The 25,419-nt window shown below is 46.3% G+C and overlaps 1 protein-coding gene across 1 annotated transcript in view; it reads right to left on the reverse strand.

Moving 5' to 3' along the window:
* The window catches only part of CNMD (chondromodulin), a 30,915-nt gene extending 10,191 nt beyond the window's left edge, over nucleotides 1-20,724 (reverse strand). The window contains exons 1-5 of the mRNA XM_007118757.4: nucleotides 20,598-20,724; nucleotides 20,038-20,178; nucleotides 14,664-14,804; nucleotides 6,542-6,655; nucleotides 1,316-1,469 (exon numbers count right to left, since the gene is read on the reverse strand). Coding sequence (XP_007118819.1) covers nucleotides 1,316-1,469; nucleotides 6,542-6,655; nucleotides 14,664-14,804; nucleotides 20,038-20,178; nucleotides 20,598-20,669 — 622 coding nt within the window. The 5' untranslated portion in view covers nucleotides 20,670-20,724. The remainder of the gene's footprint in view (nucleotides 1-1,315; nucleotides 1,470-6,541; nucleotides 6,656-14,663; nucleotides 14,805-20,037; nucleotides 20,179-20,597) is intronic.
* Nucleotides 20,725-25,419: the final 4,695 nt, after the last annotated feature.

Consider the following 25,419-nt stretch of genomic DNA (forward strand, 5'->3'; position numbering starts at 1 on the left):
ATCAGAAGCCTGGAGTGTGTGTGTGTGTGTGTGTGTGTGTGTGTGTGTGTGTGTGTGTGTGTCAGAGTTTCACGTCTCTAGGATGTCAGTAGTTAGAAAAGCTCCTTGTAGGCTGTTTTTGATGGGTCTGCAGAGCAATTTGTAGCAACCATTTAGAGTGATGTGTGGAGCTTCGAATGATTTATTAGTGTGTTTTAAATTTTTGGCTGCACGCTGCGCGGCATGTGGGATCTCAGTTCCCCGACCAGGGATCGAACCCACGCTCCCTGCATTGGAAGCGCAGAGTCTTAAGCACTGGACGGCCAGGGAAGTCCCTGTTTTTTCCAATTGTGGTAAAATATATATAAAACTTACCATTCTCACCATTTTTAAGTGTACAGTTAAGTGGCATTAAGTACAGTCACATGGCTCTGCAAACATCATCAACATCTATCTCCCGAACATTTTTCATCTTGCAAAACTGAAACCTGCACCCGTTAAACAGTAACTGCTCGTTCCCCTCTCCTAAGTCTGGTGGTTTTAATTCCTGTGTTTTCTTTATTTCCATGCTGCTCTCTCTTTTGAGTTCAACATAATCTTTCTGAGAACATAGCCTATCTAGACTGTGCTAGGAGAGGGGCCTTTTCCCCCCGCTTGGGCCAGAGCTACAAAGTAGGACTTTGGGAGGCCAGTGGGGTGACTGGGATGGAAATCAAGAGAGCAGCCCTGGAGACAGACAAAATCCGGGAAAAGAGCCTGGCCTGCAGAGCTCATCAGCTGCCCTTCTCCACCAGGAAACAGCCCACAGGGTGCTCCAACCTAGCTCTGAACCCCAGGGGCCCTTCATTTATTTTCCCCGGACTTGGAAGTGGACCCTCGAGCCTTGAACTTAAGGAATCTCAGCCTATGCCCACAGCTGCTTTTGGCTACCCCATAATTCAAGGTTTGACCATAATAAGGATTCGGCAGTATAACAGCTTCTTAGACCCCTGATTCTCTGCTTTAGGAATAAAGAAATGTAAAATTGCCAAGTGCAAACAACAGAGATTAGGGGCAGAGCGGAAGCCCTGGGAGTGTCATAAGTAAACTCCGCAGGTAAGGCAGAAGTGTTCTGGGCCCACCTGCTTCCTGTTACACCGCTGCTCTGGCCCTGCCCTGTGACATTCACGGCTGTCCGTTCCCTTCCCTTTGATCTCTCGTGCCAGTTACTGTGACACTGCGATGTGCACCCGGATTCATCTTCCTTGTCACGTGCTTGGGCCTGTTCAGGGGCTCACAGGAACCTCACCAGGGCAGGGAGAATTCCAAGCAGCGTCAAAAGAATTTAAAATGTTACCTTTTGCATAGGTTGGTTTAAGCCAGAAAATAGGAAGGTCGCCACAGAGTTCTAAGATTTTAGAACTCAAGAAGCTGTTGTCCTTCACGGGCTGGTCTACAGCTACCCAGATGAGAGAATTTTCTTCATATTTAACAGGCATGATCTTGCCTTCCTGTAAGTAAGTGAACATGAAATGCACTGAACAAAGAGGGCAGTGGAACATGCTGCATATTAAGATTCATGTGTTGGTAAAAGATTATTTCGCCCTATAAAAACTTCATGAGTTTGGGATTCGCAGATGCAAACTAGTATACATAGGATGGATAAACAACAGGGTCCTACTGTATAGCACAGGGAGCTATAGTCAATATCCTGTGATAAACCATAATGGAAAAAAATACGAAAAAGAATATATATCTGTACAACTAAGTCACTTTGCTGTACAGCAGAAGTTAACAAAACATTGTAAATCAACTATACTTCAATAAAATTTAAAAGAAAACTTAATGAGAATTCTCTGTGTATATGTGTGCGCATTCTCGTTCGCACACGTGCGCGCGCACACATACACACACACACGCTCTGAAGTTCTCATCTCTTCTCTCTGTAGCTTTTTTCACAATATTCCACACCCCTCGTGCCATCCTGTCTTTGGATAACTCGAATGTGTGAATATGAGCGTCCTGAGTGGAAGTGAAAATTACTTGATGTCATCTTTGAGATTTAGGTTAATCTGATGTTTTTGATCAAAGATGTTTGAGAGGAAAAGCAACTGAATGGACTCTGGAATCTGATAAAGGATAGAGGAGCCCTTCGTGTGAAGTGAAAGTCCTTTGGGGGCTTGTTCTGCCACTTCCAAACCACAATGGAAAAAGCCAGCAATTGGTTCTTTACTGTCTTCAGTTCAAAGTAGTATTTAACATAAACCATTTCTACATTTCCCAGCTATAACAAAACATATTTCAGATGTTCTTTGCATCAAGCACACCACTGAGATTTCAAAGCTAAACGCTGAGTTTTCTTCTACAGAGAGATGCTGAGAATAGTTTGATAACCTAGGAGACAAGTTTATTTTGCCAGCTTGCTCCTTTCATGTATTTATTAGTTTGCAATAGGCTGGAGAAATTAAAATGTTTTCTTATTTTTTAGCTAAAAGCAGCACTTCATTTATGCTTTCTCCCTCAGGCTTCTGGCTGCCTTAAAACAAGTTAAAGTTATTGGAGGTAGCTAACACTCAGGTAATCCAATTATTTACCTTAAATTAAATGGCTCCATCCAGGAAATGAATGTTCTTTGGGTATAGGAGCTTTTAAAAGTTATACAAAACTGGGCTTCCCTGGTGGTGCAGTTGTTAACGAATCCTCCTGCCAATGCAGGGGGCACGGGTTCGAGCCCTGGTCCGGGAAGATCCCACATACCACGGAGCAGCTAAGTCCGTGCGCCACAACTACTGAGCCTGCGCTCTAGAGCCCGCGAGCCACAACTACTGAAGCCCGCGCGCCTAGAGCCCGTGCTCCGCAACAAGAGAAGCCACCGCAATGAGAAGCCCGTGCACCGCCATAAAGAGTAGCCCCCGCTCGCCGCAACTAGAGAAAGCCCGAGTGCAGCGACGAAGACCCAACGTAGCCAAAAATAAATAAAATAAATAAATTTTTAAAAAAATAAATAAAAGTTATACAAAACTGATGAAAAATATATGAGAGCTAGTGGTGCATAAATCTACCCCATCACAATCTAAAGTGTGTGGGCACAGAATGGGGTGATAGGAAGAATGCATGTGTGCGCAACCTACAAGCTAGGGACGTTAAATAAAAAGTGTATGGCACATACTTTCAGCTGCCGACCCCATCTCCTTCCTCCCTCCCTCCCTTTCCTTGCAACACAATCCTGCTTTTGTTGGTGGCAGCAATGTGCTGGCCCCAGGGGAGACACCTGCTTTCTCAGACTCCCCGGCAGCTAGGGGTGCCCTTGTGACCAGCTCTAGACAATGCGATCCATGCTAAAGTGTGTTGAGGGGCTGAGAAGGCGTCTGGCTTTTCCCGAGTTAAGGGAAACCATGGGTGGCAATATTCAGCGTCTTCCTGCCTTCTTTACTTGACTGCGTGGTTGATGTTTAGAGCTGGAAGAAGAGGACGAAAAAATCAGAGATGCTGGCCACGGAGCCCATGTCTGGGGCTGCGTACTTCCACATTACTTACTGTGGAGAAAAATCCTCATTTGTCTAAGTCACTCTAAGTGTAATGTCCTGCTACTGACAGCCAAACACATTCCTAATTCCCACAAACACGTTGCCTGAATTTGGTTTTGTCCACCAGAGAATCCACCACACACCCTATAAACAACCAAAACACAAGAAAAAGCATCCACCTCTATGGCCTAAGAAAAGAATCAGAGGCAAAGATTTAAATACAAAACTATTCACCACAGTGAATTATATCTGTATTCAAAAATTATTTTGAATTATTATTATTATTTGAAAAATGGAAAATCGAAGATACCTGTATTCAAGAACAAAAGACTTTTAAAATTATAATCATATGATGACATACATATAATGACATCCATTATAATCTACATTTTAGAAGACCTAAAGTTAAGTGCAAATAATAAGAATGTACAGCAGTATAACTTCAATTATGAAAAGAAAATCACACACATTTGCACATAGAGAAAATCCACCAAAACATTAACATTAGCTATCTGTGGATTATGCAATTGTGGGTGATTTTCTTCTCTATTCTTTTATGTATTTCCCAAATTTCTACAATGACAAAGTACTGTTTTTAAAAATCAGAAAAAGGGACTTCCCTAGTGGCAAAATGGTTAAGAATCTGCCTGCCAATGCAGGGGACAAGGGTTCGATCCCTGGTCCGGAAAGATTCCACATGCCGCGGAGCAACTAAGCCCGTGTGCCACAACTACTGAGCACATGAGCCACAACTACTGAAGACTGTGCACCTAGAACCCATGCTCCGCAACGAGAAGCCACCGCAATGAGAAGCCCATGCACCATAACGAAGAGTAGCCCCTGCTCGCCGTAACTAGAGAAAGCCTGCGCGCAGCAACGAAGACCCAACGCAGCCAAAAAAAAAAAAAACCACCTTGTTTTTAAAAAAATCAGAAAATGAACTGCAAACTTATGCTAAGATCTCGGTCGGCTATGGTTGAGAAGTTGGTTCTTTATATCCACTCATGGGGGAAACGTCAAGAGTTATTAGTTCACTAAAGGCTTCATAACAGAAACTGAGTGATAGGACCATTAAAAAAAAGGTAATGCAGTAAGGGATGTTCAAGGTCAGAACACAGGCGGTCTCCGTCTCATTTTTAGACTCTGTACTAGTGGGTCCACACTTGTGTTCTGAAGGGCGCAGCTCATGGGGAACAAACCAGATCATGATCAGAGGAGAATCACGAGAGTGATGAAGGGCTGGAACCCATCTCACAGGATGAATGGTGGGGAAACTGGAAGTAGAGGAGATACTGAGGACATGAGAGCCAACTTTAAAAACTCACGGGTTGGTTTTAGCTCTTGTTTTGAGACACCTGGGGCTGCTCCTAGGAGAGCAAACAGTTGGGCAGTTTCCAGGCATTTTTGCTTATTCTTATTTTTCCTCAGCTGCCCTGAGGGAGCTGATGCCTGATATATCTCCCTCTCGGAGATACTGGAACGATCAAAGGTGATCATAATAAAATTAAGAATTAAAGCAGCAGCCGTCTATTCATTATCTGTCGAGTTCAGGGCCATGGGGACAGGGTGCACACTGTAGTTTGTAGGTGACAAGTCTGAGGCTCAAAGAGTTGAAGCCACATCCATAGCAAGTGTCAGAGCTGGGATTTGAACCCACTTTTTCCAAAGTCCATTTTTTTTCCACCCTACCCTGCCACAACTCAAATGGAAGATGAGAACGAATGCGGCTACTTCGGAAGCCCTAAAGCACCAAATAAGTGTAAGGTATTATTGTTAAATGTATCTTTAGAACTCTGTGTGCAATTCTTAATGTAAATTTTTATAAAACCAAGCTCAAAGGCAAGCTATTAATAATAAATGGATGAACTATGTTTAAAGCACCTCACAAGCCTGACACATAGGAAGGGAATTCGATATATGTTGAGTAGCCTCCTTGGGCTGAACTTGAACCAGTGGGAAGAAATTGCAGAGGGAGTCACTCAGCTCAACGTAGGGCAAAACAATTAGCACTACCTCCCATGAAGTTGCCTGACACACAGGGAAGGAGTGCCCTGTTGCTGCTTTCCAGCAGAGGCTCAGGGATCAGCTGTGGTGAATTTTCAGGAGGAAATGCCCCTGCCGAGTGGCGCTGAGGCTGGAGTGAGGCTTGAGGCTCCTGAAGCCCCTTTAATGAAAAGATCCTAACACGTGAAGTCCTTTATTATTTTTTAAAATATTTATTTATTTATTTTTGCCTGCATTGGGTCTTCGTTGCTGCGCATGGGCTTTCTCTAGTTGTGGCAAGCGGGGGCTACTCTTCGTTGCGGTGTGCAGGCTTCTCATTGCAGTGGCTTCTCTTGTTGCGGAGCACGGGCTCTTGGAGCACGGGCCTCAGCAGTTGCAGCACGTGGGCTCAGTAGTTGTGGCTCGCGGGCTCCAGAGCGCAGACTCAGCAGCTGTGGCTCACGGACTTAGTTGCTCCGCGGCACGTGGGACCCTCCCTGACCCGGGCTCAAACCCGTGTCCCCTGCATTGGCAGTCGGATTCCCAACCACTGAGCCACCAGGGAAGCCCATGAAGTCCTTTAAGTTGTCATTTTTAAAAAAAATTTTTTTGGTTGCGCTGGGTCTTAGTTGCAGCAGGTGGGCTGCTTAGTTGTGGCATGTGAACTCTTAGTTGCGGAATGCATGATCTAGTTCCCCGACCAGGGATCAAACCTGCGTCCCCTGCATTGGAAGGCAGATTCTAAACCGCTGCACCACCAGGGAAGTCCCCTTTAGGTTGTCTTAATCACTGATCAGATAATTCCCTAACATCAGGCAAATAAGGGCCATGTCATGACCAATCCCCTTTATGTACTTTAAAATCTGGTTTTCCAAAACCTCCAATTATACTACATCATGTAAGAATGATCACTTGGAACCAATGAGTAGGACCAAAATAATTAAGTTCCTTTGGCAGAGAAGAAAGAGAGCTTATGTTCTGGTCATGAACCTATCCAGGAACTAGAGACAGAAAGGGTTGTACCTTCAATGTCTGCCCAAAGCCCTTGCTGTGTGGAGCAGGCTGGTACCCACCAGTTCAGAGGAGATGCTCTGCTTGGTCATGGTGTCCACCTCAGGAACTCGAGCCTTCACCTGTGCTTTGATGTAGCACTTCTCCCCTCCAGCAAAACGGATTCCTGTGATGCCCTAGGAAACAAAAGTTTATCCATCCGTTCATTTATTCAGTGTATTGAGTGTCTACTGCGAGCTAGGCACCATTCCAGGTCCTGGGTACAGGGATGAACAAAACGGATGGAGTCTCTGCCCCCATGGAGCTTATCTTTTAGTGTTATTTACCAAAAATAAAAAAAAAAAAACAGAGATAAAGTCAGGTGGCGTTAAGTGCTATGGAGAAAAATAAAGCAGAGTGCAGAGATAGGAGTGACAGGGGATGGTGCCTTGGACCGTGTGATGGGGAGGCCCCTGCCAGGGACTGCCTTCAAACTGAGACAGAGCTGTTAATTGCTCCATCCATCCCCCCAAGCTCAGATGAAATGCCATCTTTCCTATGCAGCTTTCTCTGACCATCCCACGCTAAGTGGGCTTCCCTCTCTCTGACTCCCTGAAAGCCCTCCCATCTTCACCCCTCATTTGGCACTTAGTTCTCAGGGCCCTTGCTCCTTGTGAATGTCACCTCCCTACTCAGCTCTAAGCTTGAGATTGATCTGAATGTTTTCTTTTTTGTCTTTGTTTGTTTGGCGCTCCCACAAAGGTTCTCAAAAGATGTTGGTCCAATTAATTAATTTCATCAGTTTGGATTTTTCCTAAGTTGCTGAGCCCAGAGTAAATAGTAGCTTTCTATAACACTGGGAACTGAATTTTGCTCCTAGACCTTATCCAAGGACTTGGATGTTTTGTTTTTGTCCCCTGTGAGATATAAACAGTGTCTCCTCCTCTGCCTAGGGAACAGCCTCAAGGGAAACCTCAGCCGCAAGGCTCCAGTCTTGGCTGACAGCTGGGCACTGACTCCGCCCGCGGAGCGCATCAGGCATAATGGTATGTTCTGATCCAAGAGTGTTTACTTTCACTCTGCTGGTTAATTTCACGACTAGTGAGTGGCCAAAAGCGGTATTAAAGACCTACAAATTTTATGCCATAATAATGTAGATACCAACACAAATCTGAACATCTCAACTGATCAATCTTCGGTTGAACTGAGACGAATGTCAGGAAGATACAGAATTTGTTCTAACGTCAACACCAAGGAGCGGGAAGAAAAGCCTTTATAAACCTAGGGGCCTGGCTCAGGAGTCAGCCCTCTTAAATGAGGAACGAAGTCAAACGTCATCCATGCTTGAGGATATTCACGGACGGTTACACCATATGGAATCCCAGAGCCAGGAGCCCTGCAAAACGGGGTAGGTGACAGACTGGAGAAGAGAAGGAAAGGCTCCTTCTTCCTGAAGCTTCTCGTTATCCGCCTTGCGGCCTGATTGGCCACATACACACGTAACACATTTCACTTATTCCTCCCAGTGTCACCTCCCACCCAGAGAGAGGTGGCAGCATGAGCCCCCCGACCCCCCTTCACAGAGGACGGACTCCAGGCTTACTGCAGAGGGTCTCGACTCTGCACCAAAATCACCTGGAGAGATATTAAAAACACAGAGGCCTAGGCCCCTCCTCAGAGATTCCCATTTAATTGGCCTGGGGCCGTGCCCAGACACTGGCATGCTTAAAAGCTCCCCATGTATTTGTAATGTACAGCTGGAGCTGAGGACCACCAGTTTAGGGAGAAAGAAACTTGTTCAGGGTAACAAAGTTTTAAAATAATTGAAACAGCCTGCTATGCACTGAATGTCTGGGTCCTCCCACATTCCTATGTTGAAACCTAACCCCCCATGTGATGGTACCCAGAAGTGGGCCTTTGGGAAGTGATGAGGTCATGAGGGTGGAGCCCTCATGAATGGGATTAGTGCCCTTTTCCCAGAGAGCTCCTTCCCCCTTCTGTGATATGAGGACACAGTGAGAAGACAGCTGTCTGTGAGCCAGAAAGCAAGACCCTCATTAGACATGCAACCTGCTGGCACCTTAAGCTTGGACTTTCCAGCCTCCAGAACTATGAGAAACAAATTTCTGTTGTTTAAGAGTCACTCAGTCTATGGCAATTTGTTATAGCAGCCTCAAGGGACTAAGACACAGCCTCTGGACCCAAGTTTCTTCTGTACTAGTGGCTCACAAACTTTCCCTTGTATTCCAATCACCTGGAGGACTTGTTAAATAAAATACCGTGTTGGTCCCCTCCCCGAGAGTTTCTGATTCAGGAGGTCTGGAGTGGGGGCTAAACTGTATTTCTAACAAGCACTCAGGTGCTCCTGCTGCTGGTGGCCTAACAAACACACTTGGTGAACCACTGCTCTCCACCATGCTATCTCTGGAAGGTCTGCTGTTCTTATTCTACTTGTAAATCTAGGGCACATGGTTTGAAAAACAGAAGGCAGGGGAGGGGGATTACTGCCCCACTATGTGATATGTTCTTTTAACTTCAAACTCTCATAGCCTCTGAATCTGAGATGCCAGGGGGAAAACACCATAGAGCTATTACCATATCCCCAGGGAGAGAACTGATGCTCTGGAAGGATTCACAGCCCTGAATGTGAGTCTAGTATGTATTGAGTTAGTTCTGACAGTCTACAGGCTGCACAGAAAACCGAAACCCCATAGCGATGGGCCCTGTGGGAAGGAGTTCACACTTATTAACCACCCTGTCTAGCTACAAATCCATATCAAGCAGCCAGACACGTTAAGAGATTAAACAGAGGGAAGGGAAAGTCAAGAAAATATCCTGTTTTTGCAAACAAACAAGACCTTAGAAGCTGGTGATAATGAAGAAGTTTGCTAAAAAGGTAATGAGTGAGGATCCCAGTGATCTAACATCCTTTTATCGACTCGGCTACTCTCAAGTTAGCTGCACAATTTTTTTCTTTCTAGGGGATCTCGTTTATTTCTATGGCTTAAACCAGAAGTTTCCAAGGAGGGCAAGGGGTCCTTTCCCCAGGGGGCCATTTAGAAACTTTTGAGGGAGTTTTTTATTGTCACAAAAACTGGGGGCTCTCTGGGCTTTTGTTGGGTGGGGCCCAGGGGTGTCGGATCCCAACCAGCTCGGTGGGGGGGCCCTGAAGAACGAACCACCCAGGGCCCTGGGTGAAAAACCTGATTGTAAGCATCTGTGCCTAGAACATAACACCGTTTTACATATAAAAGAGTGATTTTGGGTATAGTCTTAATGTACAACCAATTTCCTAGGACTGGAATTATTGTGCAAATGGAGAGAAAATGGTACTTTCGATTACTGTTTGAGAAAATTACCTGGCATTTAATTTGTCAACACACACTTAGGTCAATCTGCATTTTAGGCTGTGGCACAGACAGTGACCCAAGCATATGACTTTTATGACGTTTTCTGGTACATCAGGCTCAAGTCCAAATTTTATTATAAATTACTTTCAATTTATTTTTTCTTTATGTTATAGTTGGGGGCCATACTGATTCTTGAAACCAATAACCTACTTACCTACCAGGTAGGCTGTGCTATCCTTTCCCACCCCCCGACTTTTTTCCCTTTTCCCAGCTTTTTAAATTAAAAATTTCAAATATACACAAAGTCAAAAGAATTGTATAGTGAAAGTCTGTATATATCAGTTTATTCTATCTTAATTTCTAACCAGGATTTTTGTTATATAAATGCGTCATTAGGTCTGAGAGGGCTAGCTTAAACCAACATCACTCATGCTATTGAGGGTATAACTTTCCAGAAAGTAACTCATACATTATCAACAAACCTAGCTTCTTAGCACAGGGAGATCAGCTTGGTGCTTTGTGACCACCTAGAGGGGTGGGATAGGGAGGGTGGGAGGGAGGGAGACGCAAGAGGGAAGAGATATGGGAACATATGTATATGTATAACTGATTCACTTTGTTGTAAAGCAGAAACTAACACACCATTGTAAAGCAATTATACTCCAATAAAGATGTTTAAAAAAAAACAAAAAAAAAACCTAGCTTCTGTGTTCCACAGGGTATTGACAAAGACTCTCCTGACTTAACTCTAGTCCGGCTCCTCTGAGTCCTCTGTTTACTAAGCCCCAACCTTGGGCTCTGTCTTGGCCCGTTTATTCCAGTTTTAGCAAGAATCCTGCTGAGTCAGCCTTGGTCTGATCAACCTGGATATCTGATCTCCTTGACCTGCCTGCAGCAAAAATCCTGTTAGGTCAGTTTAGCAAAGAACCTCTTAGTAATTTTCCATCCACCAACACCTCCACCCTGCTCCTTGGCTATAAATCCCCACTTTTCCTTATTGTATTCGGGGCTGAGCCCACTCTCTCTCTCCTACTACAAAACCCCACTGTAGTAGCCTGCCTTGAATGAAGGTCGCCTCACCTTCTTTAACAAGTGTCCTGAACAACTTTTTCTCTAACAGTGTAGAGCCTGGAGCCCTTTGTTCAGTGCTAATTCCCTCTCAGGGGGCTCTTTTTTTCCATTGGCTCCACTACAGTCTTGGTGGGGTTAGAGGGGAAGGCTGTTCACTTACAATTCAGAAACTTTCCTACTCTGGCCCCACCTGCAACTCCATTTTCTCGTCTTCGCCACCTCCCGGGCTACTTAGAACTTGGGAGCAGACCTGAGCACGGGTATTGCATAGTCTTCCCTGGGCCTGGAAAGCCCTGCCCCAGCTTCTCTGCCGGTCAAAATTCTTCTTCCATTCTTCCAGACCTGATTCAACTGTTGCTGGTAATAAGCAGGACCCTGTAGGGCTCCTGGGCACAAAAGCCTTTCTGTGTCCCCTATTTCTTTGGTTACAGGAAATAGGCATCATTCAGCCTCCAGGATCTTCCCTGAGTTCCAATGGGCAGGTTCAAACAGTTGCTAATTAAGGAAGGGAAGGGATGCAGAGACCAGGGAGGAACAGTCAAGAAACAATAGTGCAGCCTTGGGGCAGGGTCCTGGTTCCCCATCAAGGGATACAAACAACAATATCTTTGAGCTGTTTTGCAGATACTGAAACCCCCTCCAGGTGGGAGAAGTTAACTGTGTGCTGCCCACAAGCCTGTAGACCCCAGACCAGTTGGAACCGGAAGGTTGATGTACTGATTCTCACTTACCTCACCACCAACCCATCAGAAGAACGTCCACGAGCTGATCACACCCTCTTTGAACCATTACTATAAAACTCCTCACTCCCTCTCCAGGTTGGGACACACAGTTTTGAGGGCATTAGCCCACTGTGGCTCCCTTTGCCTGGCAAAGCAATAAAGCTACTCTTTTCTACTTCACCCAAAACTCTGTCTCCAAAAATTAATTCAGTGTTGGGATTCAGAGACTGGATTTGGCTTCACTGCCACCTCTGTAAAACCTGCTCCATCCCCTAACTGACAGCGATGGCCTCCTCCTCCTCGATGGCTCCACGTTTCTGTTCATAGCTCCATGGCAGCGTGTTTCCCAGCCTGACCTGAAGCCACTTCTGTGTGGATGTCCGCCTCCTGGACCCGGACTGTAAGGTCCTTGAGGGAGGGGACAAGTGTCAGTCATCTTTGCATCCTCCATGCTTCGCACCATCCCTTGCACACAGTGGGCTCCAATAACGTTTCCTGAATTTGACTGACAGTTTGTAATACAGGAGAAAGTAATACTGCAGGTACCATAGTGGCTGATTCATGGGTTTTCAAAAGTCCGGGCTTATTTAAACCCATAACAGGTTCTATCCATCAAAAAAATGTTCTACTCACCAGTTCTGACTTACAGAATTGTGGAAGCTATCAAAGAGAATTGATCAGTTTATAAAATATGTGTGGCCCCACTGGCCTCTGAGAACAAAACACAATCAATACCATTATTAGAACCAGAGGATTATAAAACAGAAATATAGGTTTGGGATTAAATTTTTTTTTTATAAATTTATTTATTTTTGGTTGCGTTGCATCTTCCTTGCTGCGGGTGGGCTTTCTCTAGTTGTGGCGAGCGGGGGCTACTCTTTGTTGCGGTGCGCAGGCTTCTCATTGCGGCGACTTGTTGCGGAGCATGGGCTCCAGGCGTGCGGGCTTCAGTAGTTGTGACTCATGGGCTCAGTAGTTGTGGCTCTCAGGCTTAGCTGCTCCGTGGCATGTGGGATCTTCTCAGACCAGGGCTTGAACCCGTGTCCCCTGCATTGGCAGGCGGATTCTTAACCACTGCGCCACCAGGGAAGCCCAGGATTAACTATTTTAAAAGGATATTCCTGATACATGCACATCTTGAGAGAGATGGATCTTTTCTTATTTAACTGCATAGCTACCTTTGCATATCTTGATATTATGGCACATCCTAGGTATTCAATTTTTTTCTGGGTTGGATGAATAAAGCATGTGTGGGAGTCACATTTTATAATTTTTTTTTTTTTTTTTTTTTTTTTTTTTTTGGTGGTATGCGGGCCTCCCTCTGCTGTGGCCTCTCCCGTTGCGGAGCACAGGCTCCGGACGCGCAGGCTCGGCGGCCATGGCTCACGGGCCCAGCCGCTCCGCGGCACGTGGGATCCTCCCAGACCGGGGCGCGAACCCGGTTCCCCTGCATCGGCAGGCGGATGCGCAACCACTGCGCCACCAGGGAAGCCCCACATTTTATAATTTTATATTGAGCAGTGCAAAGAAAAAAATGCCTTTTACCTTGTCCTGGGTCTTGCAGTAAAAGCCTTTAATAGGTCCAGAGAAATTATCCCTGTGCCTTGACCAGAACCATCTGCAAAGCTATGACTAAGCGAAATGCAGCGACGCACACATGGGGCTGCAGAGCTTGGTCCCGGGGCAGAGCCCACGCTGAACACAGCCAGTCCTTGTCATCAGCAAATAATGTGTAACATCAGCCGGACTCTGAGGTTGGCATCTGTTTGTTATTCAAAAGGGCTTGTGAAGTGTGTTTGGGTATCAACAACGGGAGTTCTTTCATTTGAATGAAAAGCATCTCTAGTTTTTCTCATCAGTCAGAGGAAAACAGGTCGATGAGATGTTTGCAGGCCAATAAACTATCAGAAGAGACATTATTTTCAAGAGGCTTTTTTCATGAAGTCTCACCGACTCCATCTACAGATTTAACAGGAGAGCACAAACAGTGATGCCTCTTTCTCATCTCAGAACATGAAAGAGAGTAAGATATTTACGGTGGCCATCCAGAGAGGAGGCCTGCAGTGACACTTTGGTTCGCAGATGTCCACTGAAGCATCAGTGCATGGCTTAATGTCTCCAACTGCCTGTAAATTGAATTTTGGAAAACAAACATGTGTGCCCTTTTCAAAGGAGACTCGAAGGTTTCATCTGTAATAGGCCATAGTCAGAAAGCAGATGATACACTAGGGGAATTTCTCCATGCTCCTTTCCTGGATTAAACGGGAACTCTGAAGAATTGAGAAACATGTATAAATAGACTCCACCTGTTGTTGATGAGATTATTAGGTCATTAAAGTTTCCCTCCTCTTGACAAGTGCCACTTTCAGACCTTGCAATGTTCTAGAGGAGCTTGAGCATTTTATTCACTGTGTTAAAAAAAGCTGCTTGGAAAGAAATAGCTCTCGCAAGTCTTTCTCCCAAAACTTTTTTAAAAAGTTTTTAAATTAATTAATTAAATTTTGGCTGCGTTGGGTCTTCGTTGCTGCGCACAGGCTTTCTCTAGCTGCGGCGAGCGGGGGCTACTTTTTGTTGTGCTGCGTGGGCTTCTCATTGTGGTGGCTTCTCACTGCGGTGGCTTCTCACTGCGGTGGCCTCTCTTGTTGCGGAGCATGGGCTCTAGGTGTGCAGGCTCAGTAGCTGTGGTGCACAGGCTTAGTTGCTCCACGGCATGTGGGAATCTTCCCAGACCAGGGCTCGAACCCGTGTCCCCTGCATTGGCAGGCGCATTCTTAACCACTGCGCCACCAGGGAAGTTCCTCTGCCAAGACTTTGTATAGTTCTAAGAACTTGTTTTTTTTTCAATGCTAAGGTGTTGCTTTTTCATTTTGAAAATGTAAAGGACACAGAGTGGTCCTTTCTCAGAGAGAATATGCTGCACGGTGCAGGTGGGTTAGCGGTACCATGGCTGCCAAAAAGAACAGTTCCCATGTGGATGTGTGTGAGAGGTGCTCCTTCTCCCTGAATGAGAAGTCTCCCAGGCTTGCCTGGTTAAACTCCCTAAATGCATGAAATATACTTACATTCTGGAAATCATTAACTTCAATCGCTTCTTCAGCTCCACTTCCCATTTTAAAGGTCTCCAAGTTGTTCCCAGCATCTATTTCCATTGACCCATCTTGTAATTTCCCATTGATACTCATGGTATAATGGACATTGTAAATCTGGAAGAGAACATCAGAGTTAGTGATGCCTCCCTTTTAGAGCAATTCGGGGCTTATCTTTAGATCTGCAGTATATAAAGTAGCTTTCCTATTTCTCAGAGATACACTGAATCATCCTTAATAGTAAGGATGATTATCTTAGTTATCTGTGAGGACCTTATTCATGGACCAATCACTTAATACATGATTTCTTAAAAAATATCTTAAAAGTAAAGCTTTTGATAGTCTCTGATACTAAATCAAATAGCTCAGTGATTTGCAATCCTGGCTGCATGTAGAAGCATCTTAGTAGAATCTCCAGCTACCATGCTTAGGTTCCCCCCACTGGACTGATCAAATCAGAGCCTGTGGGGATAGGGTGTGAGCACAGATCTTTCTTTTTCTAAAGGTCAATTCTACTATGCAGCCAGAGTTAAGACCCGCTGACGGATAAATGGAAATTGAGGAGGCAGAGGGTTAACTGGGCTGTTACCTGAACAAATCTGCAGTGGCACCTCACTTTGAAGGTATTTTTTTCAAGTCCTTCAGTCAAGATTTGGTGTGGAGTGTGGTATACAGTAAGAACTGCGGACAGGACTAGGATGTACCTGAGATAGAGTAGCATTTACAGAGAGCAAGGTCAATGTGCACATGTGTTTCAGCTCAAAATAAGAGGTACTCATTTTAATGACTCTGTGGGACAGACATGGCATCCTAAGACATTATGTTATGAGACGTGTGGGGAGAAGGGAGGGAGCCTTGGCATTGTCCAAGAGCACTGGCCCAGGAATCAGAAAAACAGGTGGCCACACCCCTTATCCCTTGGTCTTGGGAGTTGCCTTGAGTGTAAAACGACGAAGTGGGACCTCAGAGGTGATTTTCATTTATGTCCTTAGAGTTCTGGAGCTTCACGGAGGTGGTCCAGAGGTGAGGGGAGCGGAGCAGGTGGGACCGTGAGGCTCCTTTATCCGCCCCAAGCCCCAGCCCTACGCAGTTTCACCAGAGCAGCTCTGCTTCTGATCTGTTTTATGTGTTGGATTTCTGGGTAACGTCTTGTTTAAAATTCCACCATTAGACATTTTGTTTACAGTGTACCACTAAATTAGATGATCCAAAGGGCTCTCTTAGCTTAGACATCTGGTAAGGACAATAGTTTAAAAAGTAATTCACACGCTGCTCCTGCTTAGTATGCCGCTGCTCTAGAACATTCTCTGTGTCATGGGGTAGTAGGTGGGTTTCTTTTCTTCTCTTTTCTTCCTTTTTCTTCAAGGTATATATATGTATATATCTATATCTTATATATGATATATAATATATCTCTTATATGATATATAAGCTATAAAATCTTCAAAGGGGAAGGAATGGGAACTGATGAAAGACACTTGCTACTTAGTGTCAGGTCAGTAGGTCAGAACTGCAAAGAGCTCAGATTCAATTCAAGTCTGATTTTCTCCCTCATTATGGCGAATGGCTGACCGCAGCATGGACAAACCCTGGGAAAAGTATCTGTTGTTATTGGATCATTACTTGTAGAAAACTCATTATTGCAAGACCCACAGAGTGCTATTTTATTTTCTCAGCAGAGACGTAGAAACGGCTTTGCTAGCGTGTACCCTTTTAGGTAACAGCCCTCGGTCAGTGGAAGAGAAAATGCCGGCATGCAGTTCACCCACGTTCTCAATGCCCCTCCTTCCCTCCTTCTGATGAACTTCGATTCCTGCAGGACACCGTCTCCACAGCTCACCTGATCCTAAGAACCACTTCTAGGGGTTCTGAGTTAGGGGAGCGGGAACAGAGCCCACCAATCTGTTTTCACTTTGCACCTCAGGTGGTCCTCACCATCAGCCAATTTGGGGAAACCTGTTTTCTTTGGCTGAGCCAGGGCTTTCTGCAGGTAAAGCTCAGAAAGCGGGCTCTGTTCTGCCCCTGCGCTCTCTGAGCAGCCACTATTCACTTGAACTAATTTTGCCTGTCAAAGGGCACATGGCAGACAACGCGCATGTGAGTTTCTGCTGGCACGAGTGTCCTTCCTTCACTCATGAGACAAGAGGCTTTTTTTTTTTTTTTTTTTTAAGCATCGCACATAAGCTTTGTACTACTCAAGCAATCCTAAATTTAAGTAACTGTTTCCAAATTCTTAGCGGGTCTTAAGGAGACAAGATCGCAACACTAGAACTGTGGCTTTTATCCTGATTTCACTTTCCTCTACCACCCTTCGCCACCTCCCCACCAGCAAAAGCTCCCTAATGAGGCATATCCTTTGTAATGTAGCTGCAGCCTGGCTTTCAGAAGCAGTACACGGTCTGCATGGGGCCACAATGGAGGTTTGTGCCCTCCTGAAGTGCCTTGGGTTGGGGGGTGGTAAAAAGTCGGAAGTTATTTCCAAAGTACTGGGCCCTGAGCTCAGAAAGTGGCTTGGTTGGTGGAGCAGTAAACACATTATCTGCTCTAAACTGATGGAGCTGTTAGCACCTGAGGCTACTTCCATCCAAGCACAAAGAAAGTTTATTATGTGCCAATAGTCTGCTCAATATGGTGCCTTTTACAAACAGGAGATTTGCTAATGAGTTTCTAATAAAGCCTGGGTTCATAAGATAATTACATCCTGTTTTGGACAATGTCTTGAAAAATCAGCCTAAGAATAAAGGCCCCGAGCAATGATCTCATCCCCTCATCTCACGGGGTAGGGTTGTCAGTTATCTCATATTGGTGGGAGTTTCCCATATTTCAATGCCTTGTTCCATTTACAATCATGTGGATGAAGCATGGCCTCAATATTTGAGCCCAGTCACTTGTCCCCTGATTATCAGCACTGCAATGCTTCAGAGTTCTCTAGCTTATTTCCAGTAAACCTGTCCTAAGGGGATTTACCCATATGAAAGGCATAGGAGGTAAATTACTGCTGGTTCTTCTCTATAAACCAATATAGAGGGGCAGAGGCATGGATAATCCCCAAACAGTGGGCAGTCCCTTTGGTTGGAGATGTCTTTCTGTTTGACAGAGACTTGATTATGTTTTGTTTGGGCCATTTACATTTGTACTCAGGGAAAGCAGACCCGTGCCTGTGCTATGCACAGATGGTGCCAAATTTACTCTATTTAGTATTTAGTGATTTGTTTTTCAGACTTAAGTAATATGGATCAGCCTGGAATATTTTGGGAGTTAAAAAAAAAAAACAAACTTACCACGATTTTCTTCATTTTCCTGCCTCTATAAGAGACAGGGATAATTTTGATTGTTGGCAATAAAATGTGATTCACTATTCCTCTGGATTTTTAGAATTTAATACTGCTCTCTTGAGCCAGACAACCAACCATCTTGCAGTAAAGTACAAGTTGTGATAAAAGAAGGCCCTGCTCATTCAGGGTGATCTTTCAATCTCTCTTTCTAGAAGCTTGTCAGTTAGCTGTGTTTGCCTTGAATAATTAAATGCCAGATGGTGTTCATTTTAATACATATCAGGACCAAAACCTTTACCCCCACCCCCCCAAAAAAGCAAAGGTATTCTTGTACACAAAGGACCTATACCATTGAAGTTTTGTCATCTAAAAGACAGCATTGGGCTTCCCTGGTGGCGCAGTGGTTGAGAATCCGCCTGCCGATGCAGGGGACACGGGTTCGTGCCCCGGTCCGGGAGGATCCCACGTGCCGTGGAGCGGCTGGGCCCGTGAGCCGTGGCCGCTGAGCCTGCGCGTCCGGAGCCTGCGCTCCGCAACGGGAGAGGCCACAGCAGTGAGAGGCCCGCGTACCGCAAAAAAAAAAAGACAGCATTTACATTCGAAGATGGTACAATTTCCCAAGGGATGACAATCTAAACCCTGCTGTTAATGGAGATGGAGATACTGACATCGTTCTCATGTTCAGATATGCTGCTTTCAAATGTGAGCATCTGGCCCAGCTTCTATATTTAAAATATACAAATAGATTAAGGCACTTTTCAAATATACACAAAATACTGTGCAATTCTGATCTTACTAATCGATGCTTGTAAATTTGATATAGTCTCTAAAACAGACTCAGTGCTAAATGGCAAGCTTATCTACGTTAGGCATTTGAGTTAAAAATACAAATTATGCAGCGACTGCAGAAGATGTGATGTGTAAAATGGCTGAATTGCTTGCAGCACCATTTTCTCTAAGTACTGGAATTCATTCATGCTTTGAATTTCATGGTGGGAGAGAAACTGGAAACAGCAGTCACAGATCCTCTGAGGGTAGTGATTAAGAAACAGCCCTTTGTGTGCACCCTGGAGATGGAATTCTTTTCCATTAGTTGAAATACTTATACCAAGCCTGGCAATGGTCATCAAGATAAAATGCCTCCCTTTACATAGGTGAACAAAATTCAGAGTATTTTACAAAAACACGGGTATTTTGCTTAGTTGGGTCAGAAACACTTTTTATATTCCTTGAGAGCCAACTGAGCTTTAAAATAAATAGTTGCATACGAAGAAAGTAGGACAGCAGTTAGTAAAACATTTACCATTAAATCACATGTGACCAGGCCAGAAGTGATTTTTCAAGACATTTGCCATCTTTAAGGAAGTTAGATCTTTTTTTTTTTTCCCCCTTACTGCATGAGAGAAGGGGGCATTAAAAGATGGGGAGAGAGAGAGGGAGAGAGAGAGAGAGGGAGGAAGAGAGAGAGAGAGAGAGAGAGAGAGAGAGAGAAAGAAGGGAGAGGGAGGAAGGGAGGGAGGGAGAGAGAGAGACAGCGCTACTGCGAGGTCAAATTCGTCCCCTTATTGGGTCTGAATGTCCCTCCACTGTCTTTGTCCCAGGTTCTTAAATTCGCAGCCTTTCTCAGCTGGGAGAGGGCTTAGTTCCATTTCTTTCTTAAGGATGAGTAAAGCGAGGCCAGAGGGGATGTGCCTTACCCATGGTCACTCAGCTGCTTAGCGGAGACGCCAAGCTGGGACGAGCCAAAAAGAGCTTTCCTGGAACCGTCCACTGCATTTCCCCGCTACTCTGTCTTTAACGTCTTCCCGTAAAGCCCTGACTGGCTTTTCTGCAAAGTTGCCCGTGAGTGGGAAGGCGCATCGTGGAGTTGGATGGAAGAAGGGGGAAGGTACCCGGGAGGCCCCGAGGGGAAAGCATCAGCTGGGGCGAGGGGGCCGCTCTGGCGCCACCTAGGAGAGGACACGCGAGTGACAGAGAGGACCCCGCCATCCCGCGCGCCCCCAGGCCCCGCGCCCCTCCCGGCCTCGCGCACCCTGCCTCGTGCCCGCAAGCCGGCAGCCGCCCTCCGGACTTACGTGACTGTCGCTCCCCTTCCAGAAGTAGAAGGCCCCGATGGCCCCGAAGAGCAGCAGCGCCGCCCCCGAAATGAGGACCACGGCTCCGACCTGGAGCAACCGCGCGGGGCTGGGAGGCTTCACGGTCACCGTGGCGTACGCCTGCGGGCCGGCGGGAGAGGGACTGTCATGTGCGCGCGCAGCGACCCGGCGCATCGGGGGTGTCGGACAGCTCGCCCCGGGTTCCTCCGGGCGCCCCCTTTCACCGTGCTTGCGTCCGCGGGTCCCTGGTCCTCGGGAGTGGCTGTGCGCTCAACAAACTTCGCGGTGCAGGGCCATCGCCCCGCGGGTCTCTCTCCGCCTGCCGCCCGACGCCCCCTCTTTCCTCCCTATCCACCCTCCCCTTCACACCAGACTGGGGCTGCCAGGTCCCTTGCACACGCACACGCGTGGGGCGCCACCCCAAGCCCACATTTGGGCTCCCACATTTGTTCCCACCTCCCAAATTCGGTGACACAAATCGCTGAGCCGGGACAGGGGATACGGGCCCCGCGTGTCTGGGGCTCCCAGGCGGTACTCACCGGGGGGCTACAAAACTCAACCTCGTCGGGTCCCACCAGGGCGATGGGCACTTTGTCTGAGTTCTCCGTCATGGCTGCGGCCACAGGAGCGGGACACTGGGAGGCACTGCGCGCGCCCTGGGCTCTGTCCTGCTGCCCCGACGTGCCGGGCACTTCAATGCGGCGCACGCGCGCGCGCGCGCACCGTGCCCCGTCCCGCCTGGGCCAGCCCAGCGCTCCCCACCCCTCCCAGCGCCTCACCTTTCTCCTCCGTTCCTTCTCCCGCCTGGAGCAGCAGTGAGCTCATCCTGTCTTCCGGATGCCCCTCTTCTCGCTCTCTCCCGTCTACTGCCCCAACCACTCCACCCTCGCCGCCGCCCCTCTGCCCCAAACATCCTGGGAAACCTGAGTGGGTCATGGTGGGTGGCGCTGAGTGAGTAGTCTAGGGATGGTGACCCCAAGAAATGCTAAATCGCCGGCACTCTTTCCACCGTCCAAGGATCTCTTAAGATGTCAGAGGGCTCTGCCGTGACGCTTGGCTGGAGGCCCATTTCCTGCAGTGTCCTTGGATGTGTGTGTTGGGCAGTGGTGCTGGGGGAACAGGACGCAGAGGAGAGCAGGGCCTTGAAGGTGGAACCGGGGACACTGGCCAAAGTTTGCCAGGGTTTATGCTGGCCTGGCACTGCTGGATGGCCCTGGCACAGGAGCGTGGATCAGGGTCTTAGAGATGGGCCCTTGTCACTGGTTTCTCTAGGAGCCTTAGCCGGAGGGTACAGCTGCAGCAAAACTGAAAGCCAAGCAAAGGGGCTGGAGGGAAGGAGCTGGCGAGATCAGAATAAGAGTACATTCTGGTTGATTGACTAAGTTAAACAAAGAGACAGAAACAACAATGGCAACACACATACACCAAAAACACTGATATGTCCAAAGGAATAGCTAAGTATATATGTACATATATAGTATGTATTTTATACTATATATAGAGAGAGATAGACAGATAGATATAGTAGTATATAGTATATATTTTTAAAGCAGAACAGAAGAGAGTTTTTTCACTTTTGGAAATGCCATCTGCCAGTACTAGGACTACGTGGTACCTCATTTGGATCCAGGCTTCATTAACTGGGCTCTAGCTTGGTGCAGAGTCCTTTGCTGGGGAGTAAGCGGGGGAGGGGACGGTGCGGGGGAGGACCTGCGGTTTCCTGAACAGAGGGAGGTTGGGTGGACAGTACTGCGGTAGGAGGAAGTGCTGGATCTTGAGGGGATGCTGATGAGAGGGAACACGTGGTGACAAGTATGGTGACAGCAGAGCTGGGAAGGAGCGGAGGAATGGAAGAGACTTGCACAGAAGAGTCTGTAGGTCTCTGCCGGTGCTGGGCTGGGGAGACTGAGGCTTCAGGCCTAGGGAGACTGGGAGAGTGGTGGGAGCCCAAGGGAAATGAGGAAGTTGAGAGGAGCAGTTGTGAGAGAGCGGATATGGTAAGACTAATTGCAGGCTTGTTGAGCTTGCTGTGGGGAATGGAAAAGAAGAGCCCGGGAACGTCCTAAACCTGCCTTGGATTCAGACAAGGCACCACTGGCTGCACCTCCCACTAGACGTAAGGGGCTGAAAAACCCCCTTACAGTCTGCAGAGGCTCAGCCCCAGGGCACTGCTGCAGAGTTCAAGACCTCCTCTCCCAAGGGCACTTGTAATGGGAATTTCAGAAGGAATAAGAGTAGTCACAGTCAGAAAATTGGGAGAAGATCCAGGATAAAGTAGTGATGCAGGAAGAAAAGGAGAGTTCGGGAAGGATGGGTCCGCAGAGTCAGATGCTGAAATCACGGAAGCAGGAAGGAATACACAGAAAGGCCATTGGATTTCCCAGTTAGGAGGGCACGGGAACCAAAGAGACAGCAGTTCCAGTTGTTTTATTTATTGGGCACAGAAGACATGCTGCAAAGCATCATAGAGTGACTAAAAATATTTGCAACTCATACCACAGACAAGGAGCTCGTTTTCTTAAATAGAGACCTCCTCGGAATCATTAAAAGACCACCAAAAGATAAAAGGATAGGAACAGAGACTCCACAGAAGGGGAAATTCAAATGGCTCTTCAACAAAAGAAAAATGCTTGACTGCATTTATAAAAGGCATGCAAATGAAAAGTATTCTTTTTCACCTATCAGACTGGCAAAAATAAAAACCCTTGTTAAAACAATCTGTTAGAGAGTATGAGGGGAAACGAGGTCTTGTTGCCGTGGGTGGGTGAATTTGTACAACTTTTATGGAGAAAATTTAATTCCAAAATGCAAAGCATAATTTCATTTCTGTGGATTTGTCCCGCAGATGCGCTCACAAGGCTGGAAAAGTCCTCTGCATGCAAGGATACTCCTTGTAGCATGTTTGTTAGAACAAAGGACTAGAAACGTTTTCGGTGTCCACAGCAGAGAATTTATGGTACAACCTCACAGAGGGATCTTGGCAGGCATTTAAAAGGATGAAGAAGCTTTGAATATACTGATCTAAGAACATCACCTAAGATACTTTAAGTGAAAAAAGGAAAGGGTAGAAAATGTTCATAAATGCCTCCATTTGTATAAAAGATACAAACAAGGGAATTCCCTGGCGGTCCAGTGGTTAGGACTCTGCGCTTTCACTGCCGAGGGCCCGGGTTCGATCCCGGGTCAGGGAAATAAGATCCCACAAGCTGTGCGGTGCGACCAAAAAAAAAAAAAAATACAAACAAGAATATGTATATGCATATGCTCTCTGGAAAGACACACAGGATGTTGACAGCAGGGTTTGCCTCTGAGGAGAACCGTGGGGCTTGGGGACACCAATGGGAGGAAGGTGCTTCACTGTGTACCTTTTGGAACGTTCTGAATTCTGTCTATGAACATGTATTAATTATTCAAAAAAATGAGTGAATAAAACAATAAACAGCAGTGAGTGGGTGGGGAGGAAGTGAATGCTGCAAATGGAGGCAATTCTTTCGAGAACTTTGGCTTTAAGGGGAGAAGAAAGTAAGGAGGACAGATAAAGGGAGTTGGAGGATCCAGGAAGTTCTCCCCAACCCTCCCAGGCTGGAAAGATGTTTGAAGGCTGAAGGGGGATGGGAAAGGAGGGGCTGGAGCCAAAGCAAGCGAGAAGATTAACTCTCAGAAGGACAGAGGGTCTGGGGGAGTAAGTGACGATATGGATGCTTTGGCGATATGGATGCTGAGGAGAGGGACATGGAGGAGGGGGTGAGGAGTGGGGCTGCGGATGCAGGACTCTGCCTCATTCATACAGCAAATGATGCCTGTTTCAGGTACAACCCAGAAAGTAGCTGACTGGGGCTCGAGGGATGGCGGTGAGGGTTGGGCAGGGAGACCACTTATATCCTCTGAGCACATTCTCCCAAAGTGGTATATTTTCAACAATTTTAAGGTTATACGTTTATACAATGATCGTTAAGAGTGATGAAAAGATAGTAGAGGCAAGAGCACGGTGGGAGGTCTGGGGTGGAGGGGATGAAGGGATTCCCCATTTCACAGGCTTGCTCCTCTCTGCTCATCCCCCTGCTGTACCTAATCCACGGGCTCATTTCCTGGGGGTCAGGACCCGACTCTGCCCTTGTGCCAGGCACTGTGCCAGGTCTGGGGACACAGCAATGAGCAAATGAGACATGGTCCCTGCTCTTGAGTTGCTTAGAGTGGAGTGGGAAAGACAGTCATTAGCCAGGTAATCGCAAAATAAATGTGTCCCTGCCTTTGTGGTAAACAATAAGAGGGAAAAGTACAGGTACCCCAGGATAACATAACATCTACTCTACATTGTGCAGGGGAGAGAGGAGCCCCTGAGGAAGTGACATTTAAGCTGAGGACTGAAAGAAGAGTAAGAATTTTCCAGGTGGAGATGGGTGTAGGGGTGTGGGAAGTGTGGAGAGACAGTGGGTTCAAAGGCCTTGAGGTGGTAAAGAATTTGCCATTTGAAAAAAAGAGGCTGGAAAAAAGAGAGAAAGAATGGCAGGAGATGAGGTTACAGCGAGAGGCAGTTATCTCAGCAGACAAAGCCATGTTAAGTGTTTTGAATTTTTTTCTCTTGGGATTGGGAGGTCATAAGGGGTTTGAAACAGTGGAATGGCATGATCAGGTTTGCATTTTAAAGACATCATTTTTATTACAACCCACACAAACTCGTGATAAATTTTTTACCTGAATATTTTCTATTATAATTATTTTATATTTTTTCAGACACCTTTTCCCGGTAGCCTAGATCTTTGGCTATCTATAGGGAAATACTTTACCAGACTATAGACCAGTGCTACACTTGGAATGGAAAACCCTCTTTTCTTTCCTAAACTTGTCATATACTTACTGTGTGACCTTGGGTAAGGTTTTTCACTTCTTTGGTGCTCTTTTTTCTCATCTTTAAGATGAAAGAAAAGTCTAAAAGGTGTCTCAATTTGTGACCTTCTATAAGTCTATGTTTTTCCTTACAGATAGTCATAGAAATAAAACATTACTACTTGCAAAAAATGAAATGAAATGAAATAATGTAAAATAATAGAAACATCATTTTGACCTCTGTGGGCTAGAATGACTAAATTGGAAGGGGCAAGAGTGAAAGGGGTAGATATTTTAGGAGGTTCCTTAGCAGTCCAAGCGAGAGAGATGGTGGTGGTTAGGACAAGGAGAATCACAAACGATGGATATGGGAAGGAATGAATGGATTGGAGATTTCTTTTGGAGGAAGAATCAACAAGCTCTGAAGGTTGATTGAGTGTGAAGTATGGGGCAGAGGCAGATGTCAAGATGACCCCTACATTTGGAGCACAAATAACTGGGTAGATAGAGGGAGCGCTGGCTGAAATTTGGACA

Source organism: Physeter macrocephalus, chromosome 13 (assembly GCF_002837175.3).
Source record: "Physeter macrocephalus isolate SW-GA chromosome 13, ASM283717v5, whole genome shotgun sequence".
In the NCBI taxonomy this organism is placed as follows: Eukaryota; Metazoa; Chordata; class Mammalia; order Artiodactyla; family Physeteridae; genus Physeter; species Physeter macrocephalus.